This window comes from Triturus cristatus, chromosome 3_2, assembly GCF_964204655.1.
Source record: "Triturus cristatus chromosome 3_2, aTriCri1.1, whole genome shotgun sequence".
NCBI lineage: Eukaryota > Metazoa > Chordata > Amphibia > Caudata > Salamandridae > Triturus > Triturus cristatus.
The window spans coordinates 1,063,605,310-1,063,624,878 of record NC_140584.1 but is presented as its reverse complement, the minus strand read 5'-3'; the positions used below and the strand labels follow the sequence as shown (position 1 = coordinate 1,063,624,878).

At 51.6% G+C, this 19,569-nt stretch overlaps 1 protein-coding gene across 7 annotated transcripts in view; it reads right to left on the bottom strand.

Moving 5' to 3' along the window:
* Positions 1-19,569, bottom strand: part of GTF2I (general transcription factor IIi) — a 1,662,009-nt gene that overhangs the window by 38,167 nt on the left and 1,604,273 nt on the right. For 5 of the 7 annotated variants that reach the window (XM_085649796.1, XM_085649793.1, XM_085649792.1 and 2 more), the window contains one exon: positions 19,218-19,291. The exons of the other annotated variants lie outside the window; for them this stretch is intronic. In XM_085649796.1, coding sequence (XP_085505922.1) covers positions 19,233-19,291 — 59 coding nt within the window. In that variant the 3' untranslated portion in view covers positions 19,218-19,232. The remainder of the gene's footprint in view (positions 1-19,217; positions 19,292-19,569) is intronic. 7 annotated transcript variants of the gene reach the window in all.

The window sequence follows — 19,569 nt, the reverse complement described above, 5'->3', positions numbered from 1 at the left end:
AGGAAAAGCGTATAGCAATGTCCTGGACCAGCTGATCAAAAGAGCGTTCCCCTGAGACCCCCATTGGGGGAACCTGGAGGTGAAGACGGGGCATTTTGTGTTTGTCGCGTCTGCAAAGAGATCGATGTCCGGAACTCCCCACAGCCGGAAGATCTCTTGAGCGACGCCTTCGTTGAGCACCCAGTCGTGCGCTTCGACGAAGTCTCTGCTGAGGCCGTCTGCCTGCACGTTCAGGGTCCCTGGCAGTTGGACGGCGACGACCGACAGGCCTCTCGCCAGAAGCCATCTCCAGATGGACTGAGCCTCCAGCGACAGCACTCGAGATCTGGTGCCTCCTTGCTTGTTCAGATAGAACATAGTCGTGGTGTTGTCTGTCTGAACCTGCACATGGTTGGTGTGGAGGGATGGGTGTGAGAAGTTGGCCTGATATGTAGTGCTCACTATTCTAGTGATCACTGTGTATCATTCCAAACGACCCTTATTGATGATTGGTTGTAAGTCAACCTTATAGACCAGCTATCCTAGTAGCGTGGATACGAGCAGTCTTTAGGCTAAACTCTAGAGGGCGTGTTAAGCCAGCTGTTTACCATCACATATACCCCTTGAACACCAAGTGAAAGGACACCACACAAGTTGTTATGAAAATAAAAGGATATTTATTTATAACAAGACTACCCTGGCTCTTTATGAGTCAGGGAGCTAAGCACACTACAAAACTCTTAGGAAAATACTTCAGTTGCACAATTTACACAAATGCCCGAGGGGCACGAGAAACCATCTACACTAACAGTGAAATGCGAATGGTTAGAGTCTGGAGGTACTGATTCCGGAGTGATCCGATCAGTGGGACTAAACGAAAAAAGGAACTGGACACTTGTAGAGCGAACCTGCGATGGAGCACCGAGATGCTCGAGTTACCTAGCCCGGAGGCTGCGGCTGCGTGAAGTTCGGCAAGATGTCGGGAGTCCTCGTGTAGTCTCAGGAGCCTGAAAGAAGAAGTTGCTGGCAGGCGACCAGTGACGATGTTCAGAGCGATCCAAGCCTGGATCGGTGATGAAGGAAACCTGAAAGCAGAGGGGACTCAGTTCTCAACCGCTAGCCAGCGATCGTGTGGGTACCAGGAGGGTACCGGCTGAAGTCACCTCGACCAGGTGAGTGGGTGACGTCGGGCTCGGCTGCTCCTCGGACCAGGAGGCGCGGCGGCGACCAGGATGGAGGGCGAGCTGTCCCACGAAGGTGTCTGCGGTCGATGGTGCTGGGCCCAGGAAGGGGCAGCGGATCTTGGCAGAGGCAACCCAAGCGGGGGAGTCAAGATGGCGTCGGGAGTGGACCAGGTGGGTCCGTGGTACTCCTCTGTTGAAGGGGAGCAAGAGCCAGTCTGGAGCAACCAGACTAGTGATGAAACAATCGTGGTGCGTCGTGAAGAGGGCCACAAGCCGGTCGGCAAGTGGTCGAACAACGCGGTGAACAACAAGGAGCGGAAGGGCCCCCACGCAGATCTCGGGGATGCTGGGGAGGCAGACTTCGATGCTGGAGCTGCTCAGGGTTAGGGCTTCTCAAACCCTAGGTGCACTCACTCGAGGGTCCCTCGGTGGGCGTGCTAGATAAGCGTCGTGCAGGTTCTGAAGATGGCCGGTCCCGCAGGTCTCGTCACACCTACGTCTCTCAGCTGGGCTGATGAGGTAGGTAAAAGGTCAGAGATGGCAGGGACTCGGGTCTCGTCGAGCTGGGCAGTCTTGATCCGTAGGAGAGACTTACAGCAAACCGCAAGCACTTAGGTGGTGCCTGCTGGTGCAGGGTGGCTACTCCTTAGCCACAAGGGAGAGTCTTCAGAAATAGTCAAGAGTTCCTTTCGTGGAAAGTGGTTCGTGATTCGGAGTTATCCGATTATCTGATTATCCAATTTGGGAAGGGGACTCGCTCCTACCTTTATTCTAAGAAAAGGGGCTGGCCCGTGACTAGGTTCTACCTATGGGTGGAGCCAGGAGGGGGGTGGTTACACCCCTAACCTTTGTCCGGCTTCGCGCCAGCTCAGGGGCTGGTGTGCCCCCGAAACTGGTTTGAGCCGGGCTATGCACAGTGAGCAAAAACCAAAGGAAATGATGGACGGAGTGTTGAACATTGCAAGCACTCACCCCCAGTCAACTGATCTGGGTTTAATCCATCACCGTTCTTTAGCCCACTCTGCCACCCCAGTTCAGACATGGCCATATACAAATCAGTCTGACCCTGTGCCTCATGGGAACAGTCCAGCCCGAACTGCCAAGCCAAGTCTTCCCTGGACCGGAAACAAGCTTCCTAGGACCGGTTTCTGGCATTTCAGCCGTCTTCAGCCAGGCTTGCTTGAATCCAGTGGCAAAGTGAGCAAGGGACTCACGTCTGAGCATACCCTGCCAACTTATGGCGAACAAAGCAAAAACCAAAGGAAATGATGGACGGAGTGTTGAACATTGCAAGCACTCACCCCCAGTCAACTGATCTGGGTTTAATCCATCACCGTTCTTTAGCCCACTCTGCCACCCCAGTTCAGACATGGCCATATACAAATCAGTCTGACCCTGTGCCTCATGGGAACAGTCCAGCCCGAACTGCCAAGCCAAGTCTTCCCTGGACCGGAAACAAGCTTCCTAGGACCGGTTTCTGGCATTTCAGCCGTCTTCAGCCAGGCTTGCTTGAATCCAGTGGCAAAGTGAGCAAGGGACTCACGTCTGAGCATACCCTGCCAACTTATGGCGAACAAAGCAAAAACCAAAGGAAATGATGGACGGAGTGTTGAACATTGCAAGCACTCACCCCCAGTCAACTGATCTGGGTTTAATCCATCACCGTTCTTTAGCCCACTCTGCCACCCCAGTTCAGACATGGCCATATACAAATCAGTCTGACCCTGTGCCTCATGGGAACAGTCCAGCCCGAACTGCCAAGCCAAGTCTTCCCTGGACCGGAAACAAGCTTCCTAGGACCGGTTTCTGGCATTTCAGCCGTCTTCAGCCAGGCTTGCTTGAATCCAGTGGCAAAGTGAGCAAGGGACTCACGTCTGAGCATACCCTGCCAACTTATGGCGAACAAAGCAAAAACCAAAGGAAATGATGGACGGAGTGTTGAACATTGCAAGCACTCACCCCCAGTCAACTGATCTGGGTTTAATCCATCACCGTTCTTTAGCCCACTCTGCCACCCCAGTTCAGACATGGCCATATACAAATCAGTCTGACCCTGTGCCTCATGGGAACAGTCCAGCCCGAACTGCCAAGCCAAGTCTTCCCTGGACCGGAAACAAGCTTCCTAGGACCGGTTTCTGGCATTACAGCCGTCTTCAGCCAGGCTTGCTTGAATCCAGTGGCAAAGTGAGCAAGGGACTCACGTCTGAGCATACCCTGCCAACTTATGGCGAACAAAGCAAAAACCAAAGGAAATGATGGACGGAGTGTTGAACATTGCAAGCACTCACCCCCAGTCAACTGATCTTTAGCCCACTCTGCCACCCCAGTTCAGACATGGCCATATACAAATCAGGGTCAGACTGATTTGCATATGGCCATGTCTAAACTGGGGTGGCAGAGTGGGCTAAAGAACGGTGATGGATTAAACCCAGATCAGTTGACTGGGGGTGAGTGCTTGCAATGTTCAACACTCCGTCCATCACTTCCTTTGGTTTTTGCTTTGTTCGCCATAAGTTGGCAGGGTATGCTCAGACGTGAGTCCCTTGCTCACTTTGCCACTGGATACAAGCAAACCTGGCTGAAGACGGCTGAAATGCCAGAAACCGGTCCTAGGAAGCTTGTTTCCGGTCCAGGGAAGTCATGGCTTGGCAGTTCGGGCTGGACTGTTCCCATGAGGCACAGGGTCAGACTGATTTGCATATGGCCATGTCTAAACTGGGGTGGCAGAGTGGGCTAAAGAACGGTGATGGATTAAACCCAGATCAGTTGACTGGGGGTGAGTGCTTGCAATGTTCAACACTCCGTCCATCACTTCCTTTGGTTTTTGCTTTGTTCGCCATAAGTTGGCAGGGTATGCTCAGACGTGAGTCCCTTGCTCACTTTGCCACTGGATACAAGCAAACCTGGCTGAAGACGGCTGAAATGCCAGACACCGGTCCTAGGAAGCTTGTTTCCGGTCCAGGGAAGACATGGCTTGGCAGTTCGGGCTGGACTGTTCCCATGAGGCACAGGGTCAGACTGATTTGCATATGGCCATGTCTAAACTGGGGTGGCAGAGTGGGCTAAAGAAAGGTGATGGATTAAACCCAGATCAGTTGACTGGGGGTGAGTGCTTGCAATGTTCAACACTCCGTCCATCACTTCCTTTTGTTTTTTGCTTTGTTCGCCATAAGTTGGCAGGGTATGCTCAGACGTGAGTCCCTTGCTCACTTTGCCACTGGATACAAGCAAACCTGGCTGAAGACGGCTGAAATGCCAGAAACCGGTCCTAGGAAGCTTGTTTCCGGTCCAGGGAAGACATGGCTTGGCAGTTCGGGCTGGACTGTTCCCATGAGGCACAGGGTCAGACTGATTTGCATATGGCCATGCCTAAACTGGGGTGGCAGAGTGGGCTAAAGAACGGTGATGGATTAAACCCAGATCAGTTGACTGGGGGTGAGTGCTTGCAATGTTCAACACTCCGTCCATCACTTCCTTTGGTTTTTGTTTTTTGTTTTTTGCTATGCACAGTGAGCACCGGGGTGCCACTTGCAGTCACCTTCCTTTCAGCCCTGCCTACCTGGGATACACAAACCCTGTCTGGGACGGTGCTAACACCGCCCTCGACAGGAAACCCTTTGTCCAAGCTCCCCTTGCTGGAAGGTCCCCCAGCAGCAGGAGGTCAGACTTGTGTCTGGTGGCAGCATCCATTTTGTGATGCTGAGGCTTGAGTCAACTTTAACCGGGGTTCAAGGTTACTTCCATGTCGTGTCCCTCTAAAAGGGGGGAATGCTAACCCCGTCACCAGAACTGGCGAGGGGTTTGGATTCCCATCCGTATGACACCTTACTCGACATGTATAGGTGATGTGAGGCCAAAGTTAGCAAATGCATTAAAAGTAGTTGGCCCGCGTCACCATGGAACGGCTATTTAGGACTTGGTTCCGCAAGCCGCCGACTGGCTCAGCTCGCGCCAGAGCACCATCCCACATGACTCCCTGCACTCTGCCTTCAGGATTGATAAGGCCTGCCATAGGAGTGACTGATAGGAATCCATGTGTCCATTTTAGGGTTTAGGTGTAGGAATACTACACCTACAGCAACGGGTGATTACACCACGTGGCCCCAGCTGTCGTGCAGCCAGTTGTGTCAGATTTGGGCGGCCATTCCAGGGGTGGCATAATACATGCTTCAGCCCCTGGTAGGCCCTGGGTACACCGATGCCCTGGATACCTGTGGCATGCTGAGACAGGGACTGACAAGGCGGCCCAGTTCCAATTAGTGGATGCACCTAACGTACATGTGTGTTAATTTCGAGAGAGAACAGCTAGGCTGTGGGTCTGATTGGCAGGCCCACAGCCGGAGAAAGTCGTAAACCAATGAAGCAAAAGCAAAAAATCTGGGTGATCATAGGATTGCAGACCCTACTCTCCTACATGACCCCCCCCCAAACTTTGGGACAATAAGCTAACCTTGACCAGGTGAGTCTTCTTGCTCTAAGTGGAAATACCTGGAGAGCCCATCTGCATTGCCATGATCAGTGCCAGGTCTATGCTCCACTGTGAAGTCCATCCCCTGTAGGGAAATGGACCACCTAAGTAGTTTGGGGTTTTCACCCTTCATTTGATTTAGCCACAAGAGGGGCTTATGGTCGGTCTGAATCTTGAAGTGAGTGCCAAACAAGTATGGCCTCAACTTCTTCAGGGCCCAAACCACAGCAAAGGCCTCCCTCTCAATAGCTGACCAATTCTTCTCTCTGGGGGTCAGCCTCCTGCTAATAAAAGCTATGGGCTGGTCATGACCATCAAAATTCAGTTGCGATAGAACAGCTCCCACACCCAGCTCCGAAGCGTCTGTTTGGACAATGAATGGTTTGGAGTAGTCTGGACTCTTTAGGATAGGTGCTGTGCACATGGCCTGCTTTAGGTCATCGAATGCCTTCTGACAGCTTGCTGTCCACTGAACTTTTTTTGGCATCTTTTTACTTGTCAGGTCGTTTAGCGGGGTCACAATGGATCCATAATTTCTGACAAATTTCCGGTAATAACCAGTCAGGCCCAAGAAAGCTCGAACCTGAGTCTGGGTGGTTGGAGGAGCCCAGTCCTGGATGGCCTGTATTTTGCTCTCCAATGGTTGAACCTGGCCTCCACCTACAAGGTGGCCCAGGTATACAACCTGTGTCTGCCCTATCTGGCACTTGGTGGCCTTGATAGTGAGGCCTGCCTTCTGCAGGGCCTCTAACACTTTCCTCAGGTGGACCAGGTGATCCTCCCAGGTGGAGCTAAAGACAGCGATATCGTCCAGATACGCCGCACAGAAGTCGTCCAACCCAGTGAGAACTCGATTCACCAGCCTTTGGAAGGTGGCAGGTGCATTTTTCAAACCAAAGGGCATTACCACGAACTGATAATGCCCACCCGGGGTAGAAAATGCTGTTTTGGGCTTGGCCTCCTCAGCTAACCTGATTTGCCAATACCCAGCTGTCAGGTCAAACGTACTTAAGTAGTTGGCCGAGGCCAACCGGTCGATAAGTTCGTCTGCTCTTGGTATCGGGTGGGCGTCGGTCTTAGTGACCGCATTGAGACCTCTGTAGTCCACGCAAAACCTCATCTCTTTCTTACCGCCCTGGGTGTGAGGTTTCGGCACGAGCACTACGGGACTAGCCCAGGGGCTGTCCGAGGGTTCAATGACTCCCAGCTCCAACATTTTCTGCACCTCTGTCTTGATGCAGTCTCTGACATGATCAGGTTGCCGATAGATTTTACTCTTTACGGGCAGACTGTCCCCAGTGTCGACCTCGTGGGTACACCACTTGGTCTGACTGGGTGTCAGAGAGAACATATGTCGAAAGGATTGAAGAACCTGTTTACAATCCTCTTGTTGATGTCCAGAGAGGCTGCCACAAAAGACAACACCATCTACTGATCCATCGTCAGGGTTCTGAGAGAGCAGGTCTGGGAGAGGGTCACTCTCCTCCTCCAGTCCCTCATCTGTGGCCATGAGCAAGCCCATGCCCTCCCTGTCGACATATGCCTTGAGCCTGTTTACATGGAGCACCCTGTGGGGGCTCCGGGGAGTTCCCAGGTCTACCAAGTAGGTGACCTCTCCCTTTTGCTCAATGATCGTGTGGGGCCCAGACCATTTGTCTTTGAGTGCTGCTGGGGCCACTGGCTCCAGCACCCACACCTTCTGTCCAGGCTGGTACACAGTCAGAACAGCCTTTTGGTCGTGCCAAGCTTTCTGTAATTCTTGGCTCGCCTCCAGGTTTTTAGACGCCTTTTCCATGTACTCCGCCATCCGCGAGCGGAGACCGAGTACATAGTCCACAATGTTTGATGCCGGCTTTCTGAGAGGTCTCTCCCATCCTTCCTTTACCAAACAAAGGGGTCCCCTTACAGGATGTCCGAACAGAAGCTCAAAAGGGCTGTAGCCAACCCCCTTCTGCGGGACCTCTCTGTAGGCGAACAAGAGGCAGGGTATCAGGACATCCCATCTCCGCCGAAGCTTTTCAGGTAGTCCGTGAATCATCCCTTTTAGGGTCCTGTTGAATCTCTCAACAAGCCCATTGCATTGTGGGTGATAGGGTGAGGTGAACTTGTAGTTGACACCACATTCCTTCCACATAGCAGTCAGATATCCCGACATGAAGTTTGCTCCTCTGTCTGAGACGACCTCCTTAGGGAAGCCCACTCTGGAGAACACTCCAAGTAGGGCCCGTGCCACCACAGGTGCCGTAGTGGTCCTAAGGGGAATAGCTTCAGGATACCTGGTGGCGTGGTCCACCACCACCAGTATAAACTTGTGCCCTGATGCTGTCTGGGGTTCCATTGGTCCGACAATGTCGATCCCCACTCGTTCAAAGGGTACCCCCACCACTGGTAGTGGTATGAGGGGGGCCTTTGTCGTGCCACCTGACTTACCACTGGCTTGGCAAGTGACACAGGAGCGGCAAAACTCCTTCGTATCTTCGGACATGTGGGGCCAGTGAAAGTGTGGAACAATTCTGTCCCAAGTCTTATTCTGGCCTAAGTGACCTGCAAGGGGAATCTCGTGGGCCAAGGTGAGAAGGAAACTTCTCAGAGACAAGGGGATGACCAGCCTCCTGGTCGCACCAGGTTTGGGGTCTCTTGCCTCAGAGTACAGGAGTCCATCGTCCCAGTACACTCTGTGGGTACCTGTGGCGTTCCCTGCAGCCTCAGCAGCGGCCTGCTGTCTGAGGGGTTCAAGTGAGGGGCAGTCTAACTGTGCCTTCCCCAGGTCTTCCCTGGAGGGTCCCCCTGAGCCCAGAAACTCAACCTGACCAGGTTCAAGCTCTTGCGGCTCAGTTTCCCTCAGTTCTTTAAGGTCAGCCTCCTCGGAGACTTGATCCACGACCTGGGGCAAGGGGGAAGGCGAAGCCTTGCCCTTACTGCTCCTTTTCTTGGAAGGTGTCTGGTCCGTTCTTCCAGGATCCAGCACCTGTTCAGTGGGGCATCTTTTGGCCTGTGACCTGGTCACAGCAAGGACATGTGCTGGCAAACCTAACATTTCCATGTGAGTCCTCTGCTCCACTTCTGACCATTGTGACGTTTCCAAATCATTGCCCAACAGACATTCTACGGGGAGGTCTGAACTAACCACAACCTTTTTCGGGCCACTTACCCCTCCCCAGGAGAAATCAACAACTGCCATACTGTGATTGGTAGTGACGTTGCTGGCATTGGTCACTAGGTAACTGGTACCTAGCATGATCTGTCCAGGGTCCACGAAGTTAGGCGTCACCATGGTGACACTGGCACACGTGTCCCTGTAGGCCTGAGCCACTCTTCCATTTATCAAAGGTGTCTGCCTGTATTTGCCCAAAGTATTGGGACTGGCATCAGGGGACATATCCATATCCCCTGTACAGACAAGGACGGCCTGAGTGAGCGTGCCGACTAAGTCGTCACTCCCCTCGGTTCCCAAGGTTAACCCAACTAATGCCTTGGGAGGCGCACTACCACTGCTGACTGTACTAGGGGGCGCAGGTGCCTTTGGGGCTGCAGTGGTAGGAGTTTGCCCTCCTTTCTTGGTGCACTCACTAAACCAGTGAGTCTTACTTTTACAGTATTGGCACCACCTTTTTGACTGGCCTTCTTGAGTCTTCTTCTTCTGTGAAGCCTGACCCCCACCCTCTTTGGTTTGTTGGGGACCTGTCGAAGACTTCTGGTCATTTTGTTCGTTCTTGTTACCCTTTTGGTCTGCTTTCTTCTGACCACCCTGGTTCTGATTCTGGTTCTGCTTGACCCTTGTTCTGACCCATCTGTCCGCCTTCTTTCCCAATTCTTGGGGAGAGGTCAGATCCGAGTCGACAAGGTGCTGATGCAACAATTGGTTCTGACAGTTATTTAAAATCTGTTCTCGCATGATAAGATTGTACAATCCTGTGTAATCAGTAACCTTGCTACCCAGCAACCAGCCTTCCAAAGCCTTAGTGGCACAATCGACAAAGTCAGCCCAATCCTGAGACTGAATTTTCTGGGTGTCCCGGAACAGCACCCGGTACTGTTCCGTGGTTAAGCCGAACCCATCAATCAGTGTGTTCTTCAGGACTTGGTAGTTGTTAGCATCCTCAGCTCTTGTAGTGAGGAGCTTGTCCCTTCCTTTACCTTCAAAGGAAAGCCACAGTATAGCTGCCCACTGACTTGGGGGGACGCACTGGACAGTGCAGGCCCTCTCCAAGGCAGTTATCCACTTGTGGATGTCGTCCCCTTGTTTAAAGGGGGGCACTATTTTACTCAGGTGTCTAGTGTCTATACCCCTGTCTTTCTCTCTATTGAGAATGCTGCCACCAGCGGGATCTAACCCACTTAATTTCTGCTCTCGGGCCAAGGCAAGTCTTTCTTTGGCGAGGGCAAGTTCTTCCCGCTCGATCCTCAGATTGACCTCCCGCATCTTTGCTTCATGCTCCCTCCTCTGAGGGGAAGTCATTCCTCTCTGAGAAGATGCCTGAGAGACATGTGTATGAACCGATCTGCCAGAGCCTCTGGAGAGAGACCTAGCTCGTCCGTTCCCAAGGTTAAGCCTGCTTGAGCGTGGGCCCGGGGCTCCCCCAGCTCCATTCTCATGCCTGCTTAAGTTGGTCCTCGTAAGCCTGCCGACTACCACTGGACCTTTGTCTGCCTCGTCTCCCGACAACTCGTCCTCGTCCTCTGTGCGGAGGTCGAGGTCTGGGTCACCGAGGGTTCCCTCTAAGGGCGGCATGTTCCCATCTGCACTGGGGGGACCTGTGTTAGAGGACCTCCTAGCATCGTACGCCTCTAAGAGACCTATCAGAATTGCGATGGTAGGGTTAGAACCCTGGTTTAGCTTCCTGGAGGCACACAGTTGTCGCATCTCCTTGAAGCTAAGAGTTGCATATCGTGACACGACCTGTGGAGGGTCACTGACCACTAAGGGAGTCTGCGAAGACTCTCCGTGGATCGACATGCTTTTCTAGTGAGGTGTAAGTGTTGCACCTACCTACACTATGGGTTTACCTACTGATCCCTTGCTAAGAGTTGTAGTCAGGGTGTGCTAAGCCCTGTTACACTACAACAGCCGGTTCAGTAGAACTCGGAGTATTCTAAGTTAAGTTATATGTACCTGGGTACTTATGTGATCTTTCACTGCGATATTCTTAGGATACGTGTGTGGTAAAACAACAGCAAGCTCAAATCCCAACCGCTGCTCACCAATGTGAGAAGTTGGCCTGATATGTAGTGCTCACTATTCTAGTGATCACTGTGTATCATTCCAAACGACCCTTATTGATGATTGGTTGTAAGTCAACCTTATAGACCAGCTATCCTAGTAGCGTGGATACGAGCAGTCTTTAGGCTAAACTCTAGAGGGCGTGTTAAGCCAGCTGTTTACCATCACATATACCCCTTGAACACCAAGTGAAAGGACACCACACAAGTTGTTATGAAAATAAAAGGATATTTATTTATAACAAGACTACCCTGGCTCTTTATGAGTCAGGGAGCTAAGCACACTACAAAACTCTTAGGAAAATACTTCAGTTGCACAATTTACACAAATGCCCGAGGGGCACGAGAAACCATCTACACTAACAGTGAAATGCGAATGGTTAGAGTCTGGAGGTACTGATTCCGGAGTGATCCGATCAGTGGGACTAAACGAAAAAAGGAACTGGACACTTGTAGAGCGAACCTGCGATGGAGCACCGAGATGCTCGAGTTACCTAGCCCGGAGGCTGCGGCTGCGTGAAGTTCGGCAAGATGTCGGGAGTCCTCGTGTAGTCTCAGGAGCCTGAAAGAAGAAGTTGCTGGCAGGCGACCAGTGACGATGTTCAGAGCGATCCAAGCCTGGATCGGTGATGAAGGAAACCTGAAAGCAGAGGGGACTCAGTTCTCAACCGCTAGCCAGCGATCGTGTGGGTACCAGGAGGGTACCGGCTGAAGTCACCTCGACCAGGTGAGTGGGTGACGTCGGGCTCGGCTGCTCCTCGGACCAGGAGGCGCGGCGGCGACCAGGATGGAGGGCGAGCTGTCCCATGAAGGTGTCTGCGGTCGATGGTGCTGGGCCCAGGAAGGGGCAGCGGATCTTGGCAGAGGCAACCCAAGCGGGGGAGTCAAGATGGCGTCGGGAGTGGACCAGGTGGGTCCGTGGTACTCCTCTGTTGAAGGGGAGCAAGAGCCAGTCTGAAGCAACCAGACTAGTGATGAAACAATCGTGGTGCGTCGTGAAGAGGGCCACAAGCCGGTCGGCAAGTGGTCGAACAACGCGGTGAACAACAAGGAGCGGAAGGGCCCCCACGCAGATCTCGGGGATGCTGGGGAGGCAGACTTCGATGCTGGAGCTGCTCAGGGTTAGGGCTTCTCAAACCCTAGGTGCACTCACTCGAGGGTCCCTCGGTGGGCGTGCTAGATAAGCGTTGTGCAGGTTCTGAAGATGGCCGGTCCCGCAGGTCTCGTCACACCTACGTCTCTCAGCTGGGCTGATGAGGTAGGTAAAAGGTCAGAGATGGCAGGGACTCGGGTCTCGTCGAGCTGGGCAGTCTTGATCCGTAGGAGAGACTTACAGCAAACCGCAAGCGCTTAGGTGGTGCCTGCTGGTGCAGGGTGGCTACTCCTTAGCCACAAGGGAGAGTCTTCAGAAATAGTCAAGAGTTCCTTTCGTGGAAAGTGGTTCGTGATTCGGAGCTATCCGATTATCTGATTATCCAATTTGGGAAGGGGACTCGCTCCTACCTTTATTCTAAGAAAAGGGGCTGGCCCGTGACTAGGTTCTACCTATGGGTGGAGCCAGGAGGGGGGTGGTTACACCCCTAACCTTTGTCCGGCTTCGCGCCAGCTCAGGGGCTGGTGGGCCCCCGAAACTGGTTTGAGCCGGGCTATGCACAGTGAGCACCGGGGTGCCACTTGCAGTCACCTTCCTTTCAGCCCTGCCTACCTGGGATACACAAACCCTGTCTGGGACGGTGCTAACACCGCCCTCGACAGGAAACCCTTTGTCCAAGCTCCCCTTGCTGGAAGGTCCCCCAGCAGCAGGAGGTCAGACTTGTGTCTGGTGGCAGCATCCATTTTGTGATGCTGAGGCTTGAGTCAACTTTAACCGGGGTTCAAGGTTACTTCCATGTCGTGTCCCTCTAAAAGGGGGGAATGCTAACCCCGTCACCAGAACTGGCGAGGGGTTCGGATTCCCATCCGTATGACACCTTACTCGACATGTATAGGTGATGTGAGGCCAAAGTTAGCAAATGCATTAAAAGTAGTTGGCCCGCGTCACCATGGAACGGCTATTTAGGACTTGGTTCCGCAAGCCGCCGACGGGCTCAGCTCGCGCCAGAGCACCATCCCACATGACTCCCTGCACTCTGCCTTCAGGATTGATAAGGCCTGCCATAGGAGTGACTGATAGGAATCCATGTGTCCATTTTAGGGTTTAGGTGTAGGAATACTACACCTACAGCAACGGGTGATTACACCACGTGGCCCCAGCTGTCGTGCAGCCAGTTGTGTCAGATTTGGGCGGCCATTCCAGGGGTGGCATAATACATGATTCAGCCCCTGGTAGGCCCTGGGTACACCGATGCCCTGGATACCTGTGGCATGCTGAGACAGGGACTGACAAGGCCGCCCAGTTCCAATTAGTGGATGCACCTAACGTACATGTGTGTTAATTTCGAGAGAGAACAGCTAGGCTGTGGGTCTGATTGGCAGGCCCACAGCCGGAGAAAGTCGTAAACCAATGAAGCAAAAGCAAAAAATCTGGGTGATCATAGGATTGCAGACCCTACTCTCCTACAATGGGTACAGGGATTTGAGCGCGAGATGAACCGCTCGGAGCTCCAAGAAGTTGATGTGATAACTCTGCTCGATATCGGACCAGAGACCTTGTACTTGAAGCTGGCCCATATGAGCACCCCAACCCTGCATGGAGGCATCCGTTACCACTGTCTGTGTCGGTGGCGCTTGATGGAAAGGAACGCCGTGAAGTAGATGGGAGCGTTTCATCCACCACCTGATGGAGTCTTTGGCTGCTTGGTGAAGGGAAAGAAGATCGTCCCATCGGCCAGACCTCTGTGACCACTGATCCTCTAGGTCTTGTTGCAGAGGTCGCATGTGAAGACGTGCATTGGGTACAATGTAAATACACGAAGCCATCGACCCCAGAAGAGAAGACACTTGCCTGGCTGTGGGAAATGCGGTGTTGAGAAGCGTGCGGCATTTCTGAAGCATGGATGATAACCTCTCCTCCGAAGGACACACGCTTGCCTTTGCGGAGTCCAGAGAGGCGCCCAGGTAGTGAATCCGCTGAGTGGGATTGAGGACCGACTTCTTGTAATTGACCTGTAGACCCAGACTCGTAGCAGCCAGAGGCAAAATGATAGATGACTCCAGAGACTTTTCAGGAGCCAGTCGTCCAGATAAGGGTAGACGAATATCTTCCGCTTGCGGAGGAAGGCAGCCACCACAGCCATACACTTTGAGAATGTTCGTGGAGCGGATTTGAGGCCGAATGGCAGGACTCTGTACTGATAGTGCCGACGAGAGACCTGAAATCTGAGAAATTTTCGATGCTTCGCTGATACAGGGATATGAAAGTAAGCATCCTGAAGGTCGATGGCGCACATCCAGTCCCCCTGGTGGAGATGCGGGAAGATCTGGTGCAGGGCCAGCATTCGGAATTTCTCTTTTCTGACAAATCCGTTCAGGAGCCGGAGATCGAGAATGGGTCTGTACTCCGTGACCGCTCCTCGTTTTGGAACTAGAAAATACCGGGAGTACACTCCTTGATTTCTGTGCCCGGGTGGAACTTCCTCTATGGCGATCTTGGAAAGGAGTGTGGCCACTTCGTCCTGTAAAAGTCGTTTTTGGATTTGAGGGAGTGCCTGCCTCCGTAGTGGTATCTGCAGAGGGGGAGACTTGAACTGCAGCACGTAGCCATGCTGCACAATATTCAGCACCCATCTGTCTTTTGTAATTGCTTCCCACTCTGCCAGGTGAACACTGATACTTCCTCCTACCGGAGTGGCGAACGAGCACGGAGGAAGTAAGACCTCACTGGTTCGAAGGCTGCTTGGTGGAGGACTGCTGCTGTTTTGCATGTCCCCTTCCTCTGCCGCGGCCCCTTTGCTGGAACTGGGACCTCTGTTGATTTTGGGAGGACCATTGGGGTGTTTGAACGCGCTGATGGAATGCACGTTTGTCGCCCTGACGAAAGCGCTTACGGAACTCCTTCCGCTTTTCCAGCCCCACAGCCTTAACCGTATCCAACTCCGCCTTCATCTTGCTCATCTGGTCGTCTGCGTGCGCCCCAAACAAAGACGACCCGTTAAAGGGGAGATTGAGAATCCTCTTCTGCACATCCGGCTTGAGGCCCGTTAGCCTCAGCCAGGCCGATCGCCGTGAACAGGCGCCCTGCGAGTAGCCATGCACGGCGAGATCCGAGGCATCGGCAGCCGCGCTGATTATTTGGTTGGCTACCAGCCCGCCTTCCTGGAGAATTTCTGTGAAATCCTGCCGGTCCTCTCTCGGCAATTTTTCAGCGAACCTTGTAAGGGAATCCCACAAAGAATGATCATATCGCCCTAGCAGGGCTGAAGCGCTAGCCACCTTCATGTGCGAGGCAGAGGTGCTGCACATTCTTCTGCCGTAAGAGTCCATCAGCTGACACTGAGGCCGAGTGAGCTTTCATGGCCGCCGCCACAATCACCGAGTCCGCTGGCGGGTCCGCCCTCAAGAGCAAGGGATCCTCCGCAGGGGCCTTGTACTTCTTCGCTATTCGGGATGGCACCGCGCCCACCGTAGCCGGAGTAAGGAACGTGGCCATGGCAGGTTCCAACAATCCTGGCACCAAAGGTAGCAGAGGTCTGGGTGCTGACCGGTGGTGCAATGTATCAAAGATGACTGAAGTGGGTGCCAGAGGGGTGTGCAATGTGATGTTCAGTTTTTGCGCACCTCTACCCAGAGCGTCGGAGAAAGTGGTGATGTCATCCACCGGGGAAACTCTAGAAGGAGGTGTAGAAGAGAAGGTCGGAGAGTAGTCCCGGACCGAGGACCTTGTAGATGAAGAGCCAGTATAAGATTTGCTGCGTCGCCTCTTGTGGGGGCGGTCGCTGTGGTGAGCCCTGGACCGTGACCTTTGCTTTGACGGAGATCTTGGCCGTTTGTGCGTGGATCGACGGTCCCTGGAATGAGACCGACGTGGGGGAGGAGGCCTCGGACTCCCTCGAGGAGACTTACTCCGACGCGGAGAGAAGCGGGATGGAGAATACGTGCGGGAGTATTCCGATCCCGGACTCCTACATGTGCGTCGCCGCCTCTCTCGACGCCGAACCCCTCGAGGGCGGCGGAGAGTGTCTCGACGTCGACGGAAGCGTCGACGGAGACAGTCCAGATCTCACCGGACTAGCAGCCTTCGAGCCCGAAGGACTGCGCCTTGACGCCGACTTACTTTTACACGGCGGAGAATCTCGACGGTGAGATGACCCTCTTGATGCCGAAGTCGTCCTTTCGTGTGTTGACGGTACCTTCGACGTCGACGACGAATGACGTGCAACCTTGGTCTTCCTGGAGTCAGGAGAGGTGGTATGTCGCCGTTTTTGAGCCTGGGTAGCTGAACAAGGTGGTCTAGAAGAAGAATGATCGTCCTCCCGACGGCTTCTTTCCTTCTCCAGCTGGGCATGTAACTTGATGCGCTCTCTGTCCCTCAGAGTGCGCTTTGAGAACTTCTGGCAGTGGGGGCACCAGTCAGGAGTGTGTTTAGATGGCAAACACACGATACACACCGAGTGTGGGTCTGCCAGCGCCATCTTATTTCCACAAGAAGGGCATTTCCTAAATAAAGGAGGCATACTGACTGGAAAAATTTCGAAATGTTACAGTACACCAGTAGAAAATGCCTTCAGGAACCAGAAGCTGTCGAAATTTTTGAGAAAAAATCAAATCTTCAAAACTTTCAGTCAAAGACTGAAGAGCTCAAGCTCCAGGATCCTCACAGAAGGAGCTGGAAAAAAGAACTGGCCCAACTGCCACCTGTAGTGCATCATGGGAGCAGGGGGTCTCCTGCAGGCCTTAAAGGCACGGTCCCCCTACTCTAATGCCTGAAAGGCAAGGTGTCAGTTTTTCTTGTTTCTTTATACTCTACTGCAGCCTACAGGCGAATGCCTACAATTACAAGTTTGCTTTATGGCAATAAAGCAGTGCTGTGTTACAATTGGCTTGGTGCTTCCTTTTTTCCTTATGGGTTAGGGGGCACTGCTATGTAAACCTATGTAATTTACAGCATTACCATGTTTGAAACATTTTAGGCTGCATGTATATGTTTTCACATATGCATATATATGTATATATATGGTTTTTTCTATATGCTCCGGGATCCTGCACATGGGCGGGGATTATTCATAGATTATGACTATTGATGAGTATCCCCTGGATGAGAACTGAAAGTGTTCTTGGCCTACTGGAAACCACAGGTGGCATCTGTGGGACTGCAGGGCGGCAATGTGTCCTGTAAATCCAGTGCCACCATCCAGTCGCCTGGATCCAAGGCAGATGGAATTTGTGCCAGGGTGAGTATTTTGAACTTGTCCTTCAGGAGGAAGAAGTTTAGAGTACGAGGATCATGGATGGACAAAGACCTCAGACCTTCTTCGGCACCATCAAGTAACAAGATTAACAACCGGTGCGATCTCTGGAGCTGGCACCCTTTCTATTGCTCCCTAGGCCAAAGGAACCTAAACTTCTAAGAGTATGGGAAAGTGGTGCTCTGAGAGCGTTGTTGCGGGTAGCATATCTGGTGCTCCAGCACACTTTCAGTCATCTGTTAAATGTGCGACACCTAGGTTTGCGCATGCCTCATCTGTGCAATCCGGAGTAGGAGTACAATGCCCAGAAAGCATTCAACAGACCAGGCAGAAACTCTGTTGCATAAATCCAGGGGCAAGTGGGGACTGTGTCGTCCTAAGAAGGGTGGGCACTAAGCACCTGTATGCTGCCTTCTTTACCCTGCTTGTTCTATGCACTCCTATTCACAGTGCCCCTGCTCCTCGCCAGTCTTTGGTTAGGTGTGAGGGAAGAGTATAAGCAGACATTAACTTTGAAACCCTGAGGAGGCTGTCTTCCATTCCAAGAAGACATTATTTAGAATTGACCAGCAGCTCCAGCATGTCATTTTCACTAGGGCAGGATGTCTCATCATAAGGCCAGCCCATGAGGAACATAGGTAGATCTAAATCAGCTCAGCAGGGCCACCTCTCGATAATCTATAACCTAGAAATTGGATCCTTTCTCAAAGGAAAAGAGTGCATTATTGGGGAAACAAGAAATAAAACAAACATTCCAGCATGAAAGTAAAAGATCTAAATGAAAAGTTAATTTTATGAGAACTTTCTTCAGAGAGTGGTAGGGATCCTGAATGCTGAGACTCATAGTGCTAAATCTCGATCTTAGTTTCAATGTCTGATCAGTGACGTTATCCAAAATGAAGAGAATTGAGAAGTGTAATTCCCTTGCATATCTTTCTCCAACCAATACTTTGCTATTACTATCTCCATACTACTTCTATTACATCTATTTATGTTATTTTCAGCCAACAATTTGTTATGTTTACTTGACTAATAGGAACCCACAAAAACTTTGTGGCTTGGAGGTATCCGTAGCATCAAATGACTCCTAATGGTGGAAGTGGAGGGACGAAGAAGACCAGTGCTTCAACTTCTTGTGCTTTTTTGATTTCTTAGACTCCTGGACTTCAAAGATAAACTGTCTCGAGATCGGCCCTGGGAACGAGAGTGCAACCGAGCCTTTTACTTCGATCTGGGACCAAGTCTCCTTCGACCTCATCCAAATGTCTATGACAGCAAAGTTGGATTTGTGGTTATGCATGGCCTTCTTATTCGTCTTTATGAAACATTCACACACAGCTAAGTGGTGCCTGAAGCAGAAGAATCAGAGATGTACATTGTGGGTGTCTGCTATCGACAGGTGATGGTTGCAATCTCTGCAACATTTAAACCCAGTAATTTTTGGAGGGGACATGTCCTTTGCACACTGAATACATTTGAGGGAAAGAAAGAACTCTTAGACTGACTTCGGTGTAGCTCTGGATCCGCATCAGAAGACACAGAAAGAAAAAAAGTGATGTCAGCATGTGAAGGTGGTGCAGATATAGTGGCCCGGTGTAGCATCGGGGCACGACACAGCCGATGCGGAGCTACACAATGCAAACTACCAACGTGCAAGGAATTGCTATAAAAATTCTCTGTAGCCAGTCTGGCGTCTACTGGAATTGAGTAGGTGAGAAATCTGTGGCTAGAAATCTCCATCACAAGCTATTTTCTGTATAACATGCATGTGAAACTTGTTGTTTTTGAAGGCTCAAATAATCTGTATTCTCATAATCCAAACAAGATGATACTGATATTTTAATGACAGATATGCACTTCTCTCTAAATGCTCTTGGTTTGGTAGAACCTTTTCTGACACATTTGTGGTAAACTGAAGTAATCATGAACTGGGCTAAGTTAACATTCATTCAGATCAGCATACACTGCAGTTTTCTGATTCAAACAGTACGGTGACATTAATTAAAAGGAGAAGGACAGTACCTCGGAATACAAGACTTAAAATGCTGATTCAGTTTCTTCTTTAATTCGAACCACTTCTTCCTCTTTAATTACAACTAGAGACAGGGAATACGTTACGCACAGATTACCAAAGTTAACTTAACCATCAGCAGTAAATCCTTGACCACAAAGACAATTTAAACATTTCAAAATGTGAAAAGCAACATTTATTCATGACCAAAAAAAGGTCAGCTTAAATGAAACTTGGTAGAATACCATCCCCAGTGCCATTCAGGCCAAGGAAGCACTTTCAAACTTTAAATCAGGTGCTTAAAAATATATGAAAGACATCAAAATCAGAACACAATCGACAGGTGAGAAAATATAGTCTTGG